The 14,158-nt window shown below is 42.7% G+C and overlaps 1 protein-coding gene across 1 annotated transcript in view; it reads left to right on the forward strand.

Moving 5' to 3' along the window:
* The window catches only part of LOC137378320 (deoxynucleoside triphosphate triphosphohydrolase SAMHD1-like), a 63,608-nt gene that overhangs the window by 34,749 nt on the left and 14,701 nt on the right, over window positions 1–14,158 (forward strand). Inside the window, exons 8-11 of the mRNA XM_068048580.1 lie at window positions 1,574–1,672; window positions 2,561–2,638; window positions 4,944–5,044; window positions 7,382–7,490. Of these exons, the coding sequence (XP_067904681.1) occupies window positions 1,574–1,672; window positions 2,561–2,638; window positions 4,944–5,044; window positions 7,382–7,490 (387 nt within the window). The remainder of the gene's footprint in view (window positions 1–1,573; window positions 1,673–2,560; window positions 2,639–4,943; window positions 5,045–7,381; window positions 7,491–14,158) is intronic.

Consider the following 14,158-nt stretch of genomic DNA (forward strand, 5'->3'; position numbering starts at 1 on the left):
TATTGAATGGCCTACTTCTGCTCCTAATTTGTTTTTTTGTATGTTCAACATGTCCACCATTTCCTTAGTTCCATTGACGATATCACTGTTATCAGTTTTCAGAGGGCCCACATTGCTCCTGATCACCCTCTTTTTCCTTATACAATTGCAAAAAATGTTTTGTGTTGATTTTGATATCCTTTGCAAGTTTTCTCTTTACCTGTAATGCCTAAAGCACTATTTCTGACTCTTACACTACTCTCTTAAAAGTAGAAGATGAGCCATGATATCATTGAATGGCGGAGCAGGCTCAAAGGACTGAATGGCCGACTTGTGCTCCTGTTTCTTATGCTATGTTCCTTCCGTTTCATTTATTTTCACATTATTATTTATACTACTTTTTCCAACTGAGCCCTCCCCTCCACTCCCTGTTTACTAGTATAAAATCCTTGTAACTGCCCGATTTATCCTTTTCACTAGGACCCTGGTCCTCGCCCAGTTCTGGTAGTGCCCACCCCAACGATACAGTTCCTTCCTCTCCCAATACTGGTGTCAGTGTCTCATGAAATGGAACCTTTCTTTCTCATACCATTCCTTCAGCCACGTGTTCACCTCTCTAATCTGCTTATCCCTACACCAATTTTCACTATTTTCAGCTATGAAGAGAGACTGAAAAGGCTCGGGTTGTTTTCCTTAGAGCAGAGAAGGCTGAGGGGAGATATGATTGAGGTATACAAAATTATGAGGGGTATTGATAGGTTAGATAGGAAGAAACGTTTTCCCTTAGCAGAGGGGTCAATAATCAGGGGGCATAGATTTAAGGTAAGGTGCAGGAGGTTCAGAGGGGATTTGAGGAAACATTTTTTCACCCAAAGGATGGTTGGAATCTGGAATGCACTGCCTGAAGTGGTGGTAGAGGCAGGAACCCTCACAACATTTAAGAAGTATTTAGATGAGCACTTGAAATGCCATAGCATACAAGGCTGTGGGCTAAGTGCTGGAAAATGGGATTAGAATAGTTAGGTGCTTGATGGCTGGCACAGACACGATGGGCCGAAGGGCCTGTTTCTGTGCTGTATAACTCTATGACTCTATGATGTATCTTGGGCAATAATCCAAAAATTATAACTCTGGAGGTCCTTTTCTTTAATTTAGCTACTTCCGGGTACTCTCCAAACAGGACCTCTTGTCTACTCTCCCCATGGTGTTGGTCCTGACATGGATCACAATGACTGGATCCTCCAATTCTCTGTCCAATATCTTGTTACGCTGATTCAAGATGTCCCTCAGCCTGGCACCAGATGGGCAACATTCATGTGGGACTCTTGATTCTCCTTACAAAGGATGCTATCTGTGCCCCTAATTATTGAATCCACTACATTATGCTTCCCCTCTCCTCCTCCCCACCTTTGGACAGCCTCCTGAGCCAAGATGCCATGATTAGCATTCTGGCTGTCCTTCCAACAGTCTTTGTTTTTAGGCTGACAGATAGAAAGTGCATTGTACCTGTTGGATAGGATCAGTTTCTGTGGATTTCATTCGTTCTTCATCTGCATAGAATAATGACCCAATCTTTCTTCTATATTGTATATAGCACGAGGATGCTTCAGTGGATATGTTTCTTCACTTGATCTCATCCAATCATCTGGAAGATGAACTCAGGAACCATGATCTAGTGTTAGAAGATGGCAAGGTGAGAAAGGTGTCTAGGGGTCTTTTACTGTCTTCACCTGGTCTTGTTGTAACAGGGTTTAATTTTAAACACACTGTGTTTTGAACTCCCCCTTGGTGAATCCTTTTTCACCACTTTCCAATTATAAGGCAAAGAAATGAGCATAAACAGGCTTTCTTAGGTTTAAAGAAGAAAAGTGAAATTTATTAAAGCTTAAACTTAAACTCTAATACGGTTAATGCCTACGGATATATGACGCACTCACGCTAGCAAGCATACGCGATACACACATGCAAATAGGGACAGAAAAGAACAGAAGAAAAATGAAAATGGAGAAGTTTGAGGCAATATAGGAAGAGTTTCTTGTTTACTGTGCTTCAAGTTCACTGTAGTCCTTTTGTAAGTAGTCTTATGTTTCGTTGGGGCCCAGTATTCCTCTTAAACCTTGTTCACTCTAGGAGACTTTTCTCTCGTGGGGTTCATGTGTTTCCGAAGCTGGTGAGAGTAAGATGAGAGCAGACAGGAGAGAGGTGTTCTCAGTCCAGGCGAAAACAGCTTTCTGATTTTAAATTTCCTGTTGGTAGTTCAAATTCAAAAAAACTCCAACAGTCAGCCAGTCATGTGACCAAACTGGTCCGACCACGTCTGTTTGTGTATTCGGCCATCTTAGCAGTTCACCTGGAATGCTAACCTTTCACCTTCAAGGTCTGGTAATCAAAAGTCCATTGTGGATTAAATTGGAGCAGGGAATAGCCCTTTGTCCTTTGAAATACTGTCTCTGGATATGTTAATGTCTCTCTCCAGCCAAAGTCTCCAATTGTTTTTTTTAAGCAAGTTCTTTCTTCACCAACAAATGTTTAAAATCAATGTTCATGTGGCGAAATTAATTTTCCTCATTCTTGGCAGGAGGGGGGCTTGCTTTACAATGACCTTACATTTATCAAGGAGCTGATCAGAGGCCCTGAAACTGAGGCAAAGGACTCAAAGGTAAGCAACAACTTTCAGCCAATGGAAAGAGGAAGAATGGTCTGTGAGAGATAACTGCTTTAAAAATAATAACCCACACTATTGGCTGCTTTTGTTTTGTACATTATTGGGTCTAGGCATTATTTACAAATAGAAGTGGAAAGGCCCAGATGGTGAATCTAATTCATGGAACTGAGACATACAGAATTGGGAGGTCATAGATTCAGTCTCTGTTCCGTCCTGAATTAGCCACTTTTCAAGGGCAATTAGGGATGACAACAAATGTTGGTCTTGCCAGTGATGCTCACATCCCATGAAACAATATTAAAAAAATTCCATCAGCAATTGGGATGAAGGGGTTTGGTGGTGTAATAGTTATGTTACTAGACCATTAATGCAGAGAATGAGAGTTCTAAATCCCACCATGGCAGTAAACAGGGAGTGGAGGGGAGGGCTCAGGTAGAAAAAGTAGTCTAAGTAATAATTTGAAAACAAATGAAATGGAAGGAACATAGCATGAGAAATAGGAGCACATGTAGGCCATTCAGCCCTTCAAGCCTGCTCTGTCATTCAATGAGATTATAGCTGATCTACTTCTAAGAGAGTAGTGTAACAAATTTAGATATTAAAAAATTGCTAACAGAAAGAGTGACTGTAAAGCTGTCAGAATGTTGGAAAAATCCAACTGTTTCATTAATGTCCTTTAGGGAGGGAAACCTGTTGCCCTTACCTGGTCTGGACCTATATGTAACTACAGTCCCAAAACAATGTGGTTGACTCTTAACTGCCCTCAGAAGTGGCAGAGCAAGCTGATTGGTTGTTACACAACCACTTTCACAGCAGGAGAAAGATTAGCCCAATTCTAGCACCTGTTTGCTAACCAGTAACTCTTGGTTGAAAGTATGCATGCGTGATGTTAGGTGAAGACATGAACAAGCTTTGCTCTGATGCCTTTCACTTCAATAGTCTGCTGGTGCTTGTGTAAGATTTCTGTGTTTAGGTGGGATGTTGACTAGCTTTTGACCCACAAGATACAAACTCTGATTTCTTAATCAAGATAGAGAGTTTATTAAGTACAGCAAGAATATACAACAATACTTAACCAACGGGCAATAGTTTACAGCAGAATATAGAGTGTCCTCGGTCCTTGCCTTCCGAGCTGCTGCAGTGGCGTCTTCTTGCTTGAGGTGTTCTGTTGACTGTAGGTTGGTTTCTTCTTGAATCCGTGTGCCCCAAGGTGTCCCAGCACCTGCCATTGATGGCCCCCTCCGCGGATTCCTTCCTTCCATATTAGGTTATAGTCCACCTTAACCCTTTGGTCATGTAAGACCTCACCTTCTGTACATTGTCCCTTCGTGATTAGTTTATAGTAATCAGATTACAGCAGATATGACTCTACCCTCTGTACATCATCTCTGCAGACTGCTTGATGGCCCGAGTCATTGTCACACAATGGGGAATGTTTGCTGTCAGTTCAAGTCTTGAATGGTCTCTGGATATCTTTATTTGCATCATCATCCTTCATGAGGCCTACAAATCTATCCCTTATTGTGACTGAGTCTGTCTTAGTCGAAGTGCAGAATGGGTATCCAGTCTCATAGCAATGCTACTTCTGCGATGGTTGTTAGAATAAACAACGTCTCCCACCATCTCCCCACTATAGTATATCAATATACATTTCACATTTAACAACATGATTCTAAAGACAAAGTCCACAACTTAATTCTAATCTAATACATTTATATATATATGTATATAAATATATATATATATATATATATATATACACACACAAAGTGTAACTATTCCCGAGCATAAACACATCACTTCAAAACATTCTAATTTAAAACATAGCATCTCATGTGAGTTTTATCAGATCATAACTTACAGATTCACCCTAACAGATAAACATGGCCGCAGTTAATCCTTTAGTTCCTACAGTTGTCAAAGTTTATGTGAAGGCTTGTTACTCAGGTGTGAGGGGGCCAGTGTCCGGAGATTATGCCCCAACACATATTTTCACTATTCGGCGAAAATGTGGAAGGGAAGAAACTGGTAAACTTGGAGGACAGAAGGGCTGGTGATTGGTTTGTATGATGGGATAATGGAGCAGCTGTTGACAATCTGTTAGGTGAAATGCTGTGCCGCATCCTGACCCAGCAGCCCCGCCTACTGGGCGAGCTATCTCATTTCAGCTACACTTGTACATTGTGTGGAGATTGAAGGAAGAGGGAAAGAGCAAGAAGAGGCCAAGTGATGTCTCTCAATGTTCACTCTGTCCTGTGAGCTGCATTTTATAGCTAACTCTGGTATCTTGCCTTTTCAGTGGCCATACAAAGGCCGGCCCAAAGAGAAGGGCTTTCTGTACGAAATCGTTGCCAATGAAAGAAATGGGATTGATGTTGATAAGTGGGATTACTTTGCCAGGTAAGCCTGGTCTCTCAGTTTCTCTGATCAATTAGGGTTTGAACATTCTTTAATCCATGTCTCTTTTCAGCAAGAGCTCACCAGGTTCATTACAAAGTTAATTTAACATAAGTGTGGAAGTTTCTGGATGCTAGTACTCCGTGTTTAAGGTCCTCAGAATCATACAGCACAAAAGGAGGCCATTCGGCCCATTGTGCCTGCGCCAACTCTCTGAAAATGCTGCCAATTATTCCTAATCTCCTGCTCTTTCCTCATAGCCTTGAACTTTTTTTCTCTTGAAGAATTAATCCAATTTTCTTTTGAAAATGATTATTGACTCTTCCTTCGCTACACTTTCAGTCAATACATTCCAAATCATCAGAACTCGCAGAGTAAAGAAATACTCCTGAGTTGACAATCCTAACCACCTGGCTTTCTTGTCAATTAATTTAAATCTGTTTCCTTGTTTATTAACTCTCCTGCCATATAAGTAATAAAAAAATATATAAATAATTTTTAAAAATTATACTTTTGTTCAAATTTTCTCCCTCCTTCTCCTGAAGGTGTTTTGACTCTCACTGGAGTGCAGTTTTTATAGGCGTTGGTAACCCTCTGGTGTCTCGCTTAAGTAGTCTGTGTGAATATTGGCAGACTATTTGACTATACAGAGCATCACAGCTCAGCTTGACACTGAACTCTTTGGCTATGTGTACATGTGCACTTCCCACCAGCTGAAATGCCAGGAAGGGGAAACTTTGCCTGAACTGTTGCCTTGGCTAAGATCAATTAATTGAGCATGAATTGGTGATCCAACCTGTGCCCATCTGGTCTGTATGGCTTAGTACCGCATGAGGCTGCTGTGAATATATTTGAATCTGGTTCAGCACCTTCGTCCACTTCTCAGCAGGATGATATCAGGACTCAAAGGGTTAAGTTATGAGGACAGGTTGCATAAACCTTGTTTGCATTTCCTTAAGTTTAGAATATTGAGGGTTAATCTAATCAAAGTGTTCAAAATGATAATGATTGGATAGGATCGATATTGGGGGTTCAAGTCCCACTCCAGGACTTGAGTACAAAAATCAAAGATGACACTCCAGTGCAATACTGAGGGGGTGCTGCATTGTCGGAGGTGCTGACTCACGAATGAGACTTTAAACTGAGGCCCCATTTGCCTTCTCACGTGGACATAAAAGATCCCATGGCACCATTTCGAAGAAGAGCAGGGGAGTTATCCCCAATGTCCTAGCCAATATTTATCCCTCAATCAACATCATTCAAAACAAATTATCTGGTCATTATCACATTGCTGTTTGTGGGATCTTGCTGTGCACAAATTGGCTGCTGCATTTCCTAAGTTACAACAGTGCCTACACTTTAAAAGAACTTCATTGGCTGGAAAGTGCTTTGGGATGCCCTGAGGTAGTGAAAGGTGCTATATAAATGCAAGTCTTTCTTTGTGCAGAGAAATTAATTCCTCTGGTGGGGAAATCAAGTACATGGGGGCATAATAAAATTATATGTAGGCCATTTAGGAGTTTATTGTTTAGAGATACAGCACTGAAACAGGCCCTTCGGCCCACCGAGTCTGTGCCGACCATCAACCACCCATTTATACTAATCCTACATTAATCCCATTACCCTCTCACATCCCCACCATCCCTCAATTCCCCTACCACCTACCTATACTAGGGGCAATTTATAATGGCCAATTTACCTATCAACCTGCAAGTCTTTGGCTGTGGGAGGAAACCAGAGCACCCGGCGAAAACCCATGCAGACACAGGGAGAACTTGCAAACTCCATACAGCCAGTACCCAGAATCAAACCCAGGTCACTGGAGCTGTGAGGCTGCGGTGCTAACCACTGCGCCACTGTGCTGCCCAAAGGACATTAGTGAACCAGATGGGTTTTTATAACAATCGACAATGGTTTCATGGCCATCATTAGACTAGCTTTTAATTCCAGATTTTTATTAATTGAATTCAAATTCCACCTTCTGCTGTGGTGGGATTTGAACCCATGTCCCCAGAGCAATACCCTGGGTCTCTGGGTTACTAGTCCAGTGACAATACCACTCCGCCACCGCCTCCCCCAAAATCAGGAGTGAAATCAGGATGTATTTTTTTTTCTTCTGGGCAGCTTGTTTACAATTTTGAATTGCAAGCCATTGATAGGTCTCTTCATTTGGGGATCACGTGATGATTCAGCAGAATGTGTCGCCATGTTAATTAAGATGCTCTGCGGAGAGCCGGCATGAACTTGATGGGCCGAATGATCTCCTTCTGTGCTGTAAATGATTCTGTGACTCAATGGTGTGAAGGTTGGGCTTGATGGTATCCTGTCTTGTTTCTGAAGGGACTGCTACCACCTGGGAATCTGGAATAGCTTTGACTCTGAACGCTTCATCAAGTTTGCTCGAGTTTGTGAAGTTAATGGAATGAAGCTGATTTGCACTCGAGATAAGGTGATGTGCGTTGTGAGATTGAATGGAAAGTCTTGTTTAGTTTGTTTTTTGTTCAGTAATAAACCCTGCCTGATTTTCACCATCTTAGCTCAGGTATACTAAAGTCTATTGTAGCACCTCTACTGATATTAAGCAATTCAATACAACACTCTCAATTATTTTCCTCCCATCAACCTGCCTCTGGGAACCTCTTGGAAGGCATGGCCCATCATAGCATAAGGAATGGTGGGCCAGAATTAGTGATCTACAACTTCCCGGCATATTGTATTTTTATTTATATTCATTTTTGGGATGTAGCCATTGCTGACAAGATCAGCAGTTATTACCCAGCCTCAATTGCCTTTGGGAAGGTGGTGGTGAGCCACCTTCTTGAATTGCTGCAGTCTGTATGATGAAGGTACTTTCACAGTGCTGTTGCGTAGAGGGTTCTGACCCAGTAATGATGAAGTAATGTTGATATATGTCCAAGTCAGGATGGTGTGTGACTTGGAGGTGGTGGTGCTTCCATGCATTTTCTGCCCTTATCCTTCTGGGTGGTAGAGGTTGTGGGTTATCACAACTGTGATCTAATTGAGGATACAGATGTGTATCTACATAGAGAGATAAATAATAGATACTGTGAGTAGTTGCAAGGTCATCATGAGCTGATGCCATGGACTAGAAAATGAACCATATGAATCCTGCTGTGAGATTTTAAATTGATTTGTCTGGGCTGTTTTATATCTTACTGAACCCATATATAGTGGGTACATCGGAGAATGGTTTTAAAACCTTTTGGAGATTATCTATAGCTCTTGTGGCTGAGGTTGGCGATGGCTGCTCTGATGCATATTGATGGCAGCTAGAATGGTTCAGAGATCTATCTCATTGCAAATCCTGAAATGCTCTACTTTTAATATTTTGTTATGGAAAGTGAACATAGAACATAGAACATTACAGCGCAGTACAGGCCCTTCAGCCCTCGATGTTGCGCCGACCTGTGAAACCATCTGACCTACACTATTCCATTTTCATCCATATGTCTATCCAATGACCACTTAAATGCCCTTAAAGTTGGCGAGTCTACTACTGTTGCAGGCAGGGCGTTCCACGCCCCTACTACTCTCTGTGTAAAGAAACTACCTCTGACATCTGTCCTATATCTATCACCCCTCAACTTAAAGCTATGTCCCCTCGTGTTTGCCATCACCATCCGAGGAAAAAGGCTCTCACTATCCACCCTGTCCAACCCTCTGATTATATGTCTCTATTAAGTCACCTCTCCTCCTTCTCTCTAATGAAAACAACCTGAAGTCCCTCAGCCTTTCCTCGTAAGACCTTCCCTCCATACCAGGCAACATCCTAGTAAATCTCCTCTGCACCTTTTCCAAATCTTCCACATCCTTCCTATAATGCGGTGACCAGAACTGCACGCAATACTCCAGGTGCGGCCGCACCAGAGTTCTGTACAGCTGCAGCATGACCTCGTGGCTCCTAAACTCGATCCCCCTACTAATAAAAGCTAACACACCATATGCCTTCTTAACAGCTCTATTAACCTGGGTGGCAACTTTCAGGGATTTATGTACCTGGACACCAAGATCTCTCTGCTCATCTACACTACCAAGAATCTTCCCATTAGCCCAGTATTCTGCAATCCTGTTACTCCTTCCGAAGTGAAGCACCTCACACTTTTCCGCATTAAACTCCATTTGCCATCTCTCAGCCCAGCTCTGCAGCCTATCTATGTCCCTCTGTAACCTACAACATCCTTCGGCACTATCCACAACTCCACCGACCTTCGTGTCATCCGCAAATTTACTAACCCACCCTTCTACACCTTCATCCAGGTCATTTATAAAAATGACAAACAGCAGTGGCCCCAAAACAGATCCTTGCGGTACACCACTAGAAACTATACTCCAGGATGAACATTTACCATCAACCACCACCCTCTGTCTTCTTTCAGCTAGCCAATTTCTGATCCAAAGCACTAATTCACCTTCAATCCCATACTTCTGTATTTTCTGCAATAGCCTACCGTGGGGAACTTTATCAAACGCCTTACTGAAATCCATATACACCACATCCACAGCTTTACCCTCATCCACCTGTTTGGTCACCTTGTCAAAAAACTCAATAAGGTTTGTGAGGCACGACCTACCCTTCACAAAACCGTGCTGACTATCTTTAATGAACTTATTCTTTTCAAGATGATTATAAATCCTATCTCTTATAACCTTTTGCAACATTTTACCCACAACCGAAGTAAGGCTCACAGGTCTATAATTACCAGGGCTGTCTCTACTCCCCTTCTTGAACAAGGGGACAACATTTGCTATCCTCCAGTCTTCCGGCACTATTCCTGTCGACAATGACGACATAAAAATCAAGGACAAAGACTCTGCAATCTCCTCCCTGGCTTCCCAGAGAATCCTAGGATAAATCCAATCTGGCCCAGGGGACTTATCTATTTTCACACTTTCCAAAATTGCTAACACCTCCTCCTTGTGAACCTCAATCCCATCTAGCCTAGTAGTCTGTATCTCAGTATTCTCCTCAACAACATTTTCTTTCTCCACTGTAAATACTGACGAAAAATATTCATTTAACACTTCCCCTATCTCCTCCGATTCCACACACAACTTCCCACTACTATCCTTGATTGGCCCTAACCTATCTCTAGTCATTCTTTTATTCCTGATATACCTATAGAAAGCCTTAGGGTTTTCTTTGATCCTATCCGCCAATGACTTCTCGTGTCCTCTCCTTGCTCTTCTTATCTCTCCCTTTAGATCCTTCCTGGCTAGCTTGTAACTCTCAAGCGCCCTAACTGAGCCTTCACGTCTCATCCTAACATAAGCCTTCTTCTTCCTCTTGACAAGCTCTTCAACTTCTTTAGTAAATCACGGCTCCCTCGCTCGACAACTTCCTCCCTGCCTGACAGGTACATACTTATCAAGGACACGCAGTAGCTGCTCCTTGAATAATCTCCACATTTCGATTGTGCCCATCCCCTGCAGTTTCCTTCCCCATCCTACGCATCCTAAATCTTGCCTAATCGCATCATAATTTCCTTTCCCCCAGCTATAATTCTTGCCCTGCTGTATATGCCTGTCCCTGCCCATCGCTAAGGTAAACCTAACCGAATTGTGATCACTATCACCAAAGTGCTCACCAACTTCTAAATCTAACACCTGGCCGGGTTCATTACCCAGTACCAAATCCAATGTGGCATCGCCCCTGGTTGGCCTGTCTACATACTGTGTCAGAAAACCCTCCTGCACACACTGGACAAAAACAGACCCATCTAAAGTACTCGAACTATAGTATTTCCAGTCAATATTTGGAAAGTTAAAGTCCCCCATAACCACTACCCTGTTACTCTCGCTCCTGTCAAGAATCATCTTTGCTATCCTTTCCTCTACATCTCTGGAACTATTTGGAGGTCTATAGAAAACTCCCAACAGGGTGACCTCTCCTCTCCTGTTTCTAACCTCGGCCCAGACTACCTCAGTAGACGAGTCCTCAAACGTCCTTTCTGCCGCTGTAATACTTTCCTTGATTAACAATGCCACACCCCCCCCCCTTTTACCATCTTCTCTGTTCTTAGTGAAACATCTAAATCCCGGAACCCGCAACATCCATTCCTGTCCCTGCTCTACCCATGTCTCTGAAATGGCCACAACATCGAGATCCCAGGTACCAACCCATGCTGCAAGCTCACCCACCTTATTCCGGATGCTCCTGGCGTTGAAGTACACATATTTTAAACAAAGCTCTTGCTTGCCAGTGCCCTCTTGTGTCCTTATAACCTTATCCCTGACCTCACTACTCTCAACATCCTGCACACTGGAACTACAATTTAGGTTCCCATCCCCCTGCTGAATTAGTTTAAACCCCCCCGAAGAGCACTCGCAAATCTCCCCCCCCCAGGATATTGGTACCCCTCTGGTTCAGGTGAAGACCGTCCTGTTTGTAGAGGTCCCACCTACCCCAGAAAGAGCCCCAATTATCCAGGAAACCAAAACCCTCCCTCCTACACCATCCCTGCAGCCACGTGTTCAACTCCTCTCTCTCCCTATTCCTCACTTCGCTAGCACGTGGCCCGGGCAACAACCCAGAGATAACAACTCTGTTTGTTCTCGCTCTAAGCTTCCACCCTAGCTCCCTGAATTTCTGCCTTAAATCCCCATCTCTCTTCCTACCTATGTCGTTGGTGCCTATGTGTACCACGACTTGGGGCTGCTCCCCCTCCCCCTTGAGGATCCCAAAAACACGATCCGAGACATCACGTACCCTGGCACCTGGGAGGCAACACACCAACCGTGAGTCTCTCTCGTTCCCACAAAACCTCCTATCTGTTCCCCTAACTATGGAGTCCCCAATGACTAATGCTCTGCTCCTCTTACCCCTTCCCTTCTGAGCAACAGGGACAGACTCTGCGCCAGAGACCTGTATCCCATTGCCTACCCCTGGTAAGTCGTCTCCCCCAACAGTATCCAAAACGGTTTGCCAAGTTTAAAATGGTTACTTGCTGGGCAACTTCTATCAAGTTAAATGCACTGATTTTGACTGGAGGGTCGGGCGTTTGGCACTGATTTTTCTCAGGGGTATGAGTCACTTCGAATGAGAGAGATTGTTTATAACAAATATCACAGACGTCTGCTATTAATACAAAAGCTAAATGCTGTGGATGCTGGAAATCTGAAATAAAAACAGAAAATACAGGAAACCCTCAGCAGGTCTGGCAGCACCTGTGGAGAGAGAAACAGAGTTAACGTTTCAGGTCTGTGACCTTTCATCAGAACTTATTTATGTCTACTATCAATGATCAGTTCACCAGGCAGGGAAGGCAATCACATTTTGTGTTGGTTGCATTGTTTCTGTTGTTCCTGTGATTTTTTTGCTACGTTACAACAGTGACTACACTTCAAAAGTACTTTATTGGCTATAAGATGCTTTGAGATGTCTGGTGGTCGTGAAAAGCAGTATGTAAATGCAAATCATTTTTTTGTTTCTTTCTTTGAACTTTAGTTTTGATGGACCACTTTTTTTAATTGTGTAAGATACAGATGGTAGTTCCTGTCTTTCAAGTCAGAGCATGCATGTTAACCATTGTTCTGGATCTAGCCTCTTGTTAGTCAATTTCTATTTTATGAGGCAGTTGATGAGCCAGGATTGCTCAGTGAAATATCCAATCTGGCATGTCCTGTGTGAACTTTGAGATGTTTTGTTTGGATGGGGACTAAATTAAATGTAAAGTTTCATAATTTGAGTAAAGGTTGATGAAATTTGGATTGAAATCTTGTAGTTTGCTGTTATAACCTGCTTCTATAAATTGCTGTCGATGAATAAACCTATCTGGTAGTTTAGTTCATGATGAAAGTGCTTGGTGTGAGTAGTATTGATCAACATTTGAAGTGATTTTAGCGCATATATAATCCAGAGGCCATATACGCCACCAAGTCTCGATCACCCACCACCCATGTGCTTGCTGACCTACATTGGCTCACAGTCTGGCAGCACCCGAATTTTAAAATTCTCATCCTTGTTTTCAAATCCCACCATGAACTTCCTCCTCCCTTTCTCTGTAACCTCCTCCAGCCCTAAAATCCTGCAAGATCTCTGCACTTCTCCAAATTCTGGCCTCTTGCACCTCCCTGATTTCAATTGCTCCAACAATGGCAGTTGTGCCTTCAGCTGTCTAGCTGCTGAGCTCTGGAATCCCCTCCCTAAACCTCTCCACCTCTCTAATTCTCTCTCGCCCTTTAAATCATACCTCCTTTGCCAGGCTTTTGGTCACCTGTCCTTTTGTGGCTTGCTGTCAAATTTTGTTCAATAACACTCCTCTGAAGCTCCTTGAGACATTTCACTTTGTTACAGGGGCTATATAAATGCAAGCTTTTGTTGTCTGTTATTTATTATTTTATGCACAAGTTTCAGTTCATAGGAGCCCAGTTTACCCATGTGTGCTGGTGTTTAGCATTGAGTGTGAGAATATACTGTTATGGATGAGAGCGATGACAGGGATGGCTCTCCCTTTTCCATCTCTCCACTGACCGAAGAAGTCGTGTTTAAAAAAAGTGTTTTTACTCCTGAGTGATTTAATTGTCAGGAACAAATAATTGACATGTTTTCTTGTAAGTTTTAAAAGAAAGATAAATGTTTATTGTTCAACACCTGAATATACACAACTCTACCCACTCTCATACTCATACAGATATACACCCACTCAAGATTATAAAAGTAGCATGCATTAAGGTCTTATGATTTCCAGAGTTCTCTGTTACACTTGCTTTCCCCCCGGGTAAAGACTTGAAACGATGCAGGCCTATAATTCTTTTTTGTCCCTTGAAGAAAAGCTCTAGAGGTTTAGGATTTGCTGTTGTTTTATGTTCGCAGTGGCAGACTTCTCTTGTTATACACCAGTCAAGATTCAATGGCAAAGCCCTGGTATGACTCCTCAGGTGGAGAGTTCAAGGCTAACTCGAGTTTTTGCCCACATGTGGCTTAAAGCCAGTGGTCTTGGGCATGATCTTTACTCTTTATTGGCATAGATATTTCTGTTTCTGTCTGCTGAGAATATGCCTTATTAAAAACCCCTTATCAGAAACCTAGTTTCTGTCATATGACCAGAGCATTGCTTTCCATTGTCCTCATAAATAGTTTCTGATGGTTAAGCCATT

This window comes from Heterodontus francisci, chromosome 16 (assembly GCF_036365525.1).
Source record: "Heterodontus francisci isolate sHetFra1 chromosome 16, sHetFra1.hap1, whole genome shotgun sequence".
Classification (NCBI taxonomy): Eukaryota; Metazoa; Chordata; class Chondrichthyes; order Heterodontiformes; family Heterodontidae; genus Heterodontus; species Heterodontus francisci.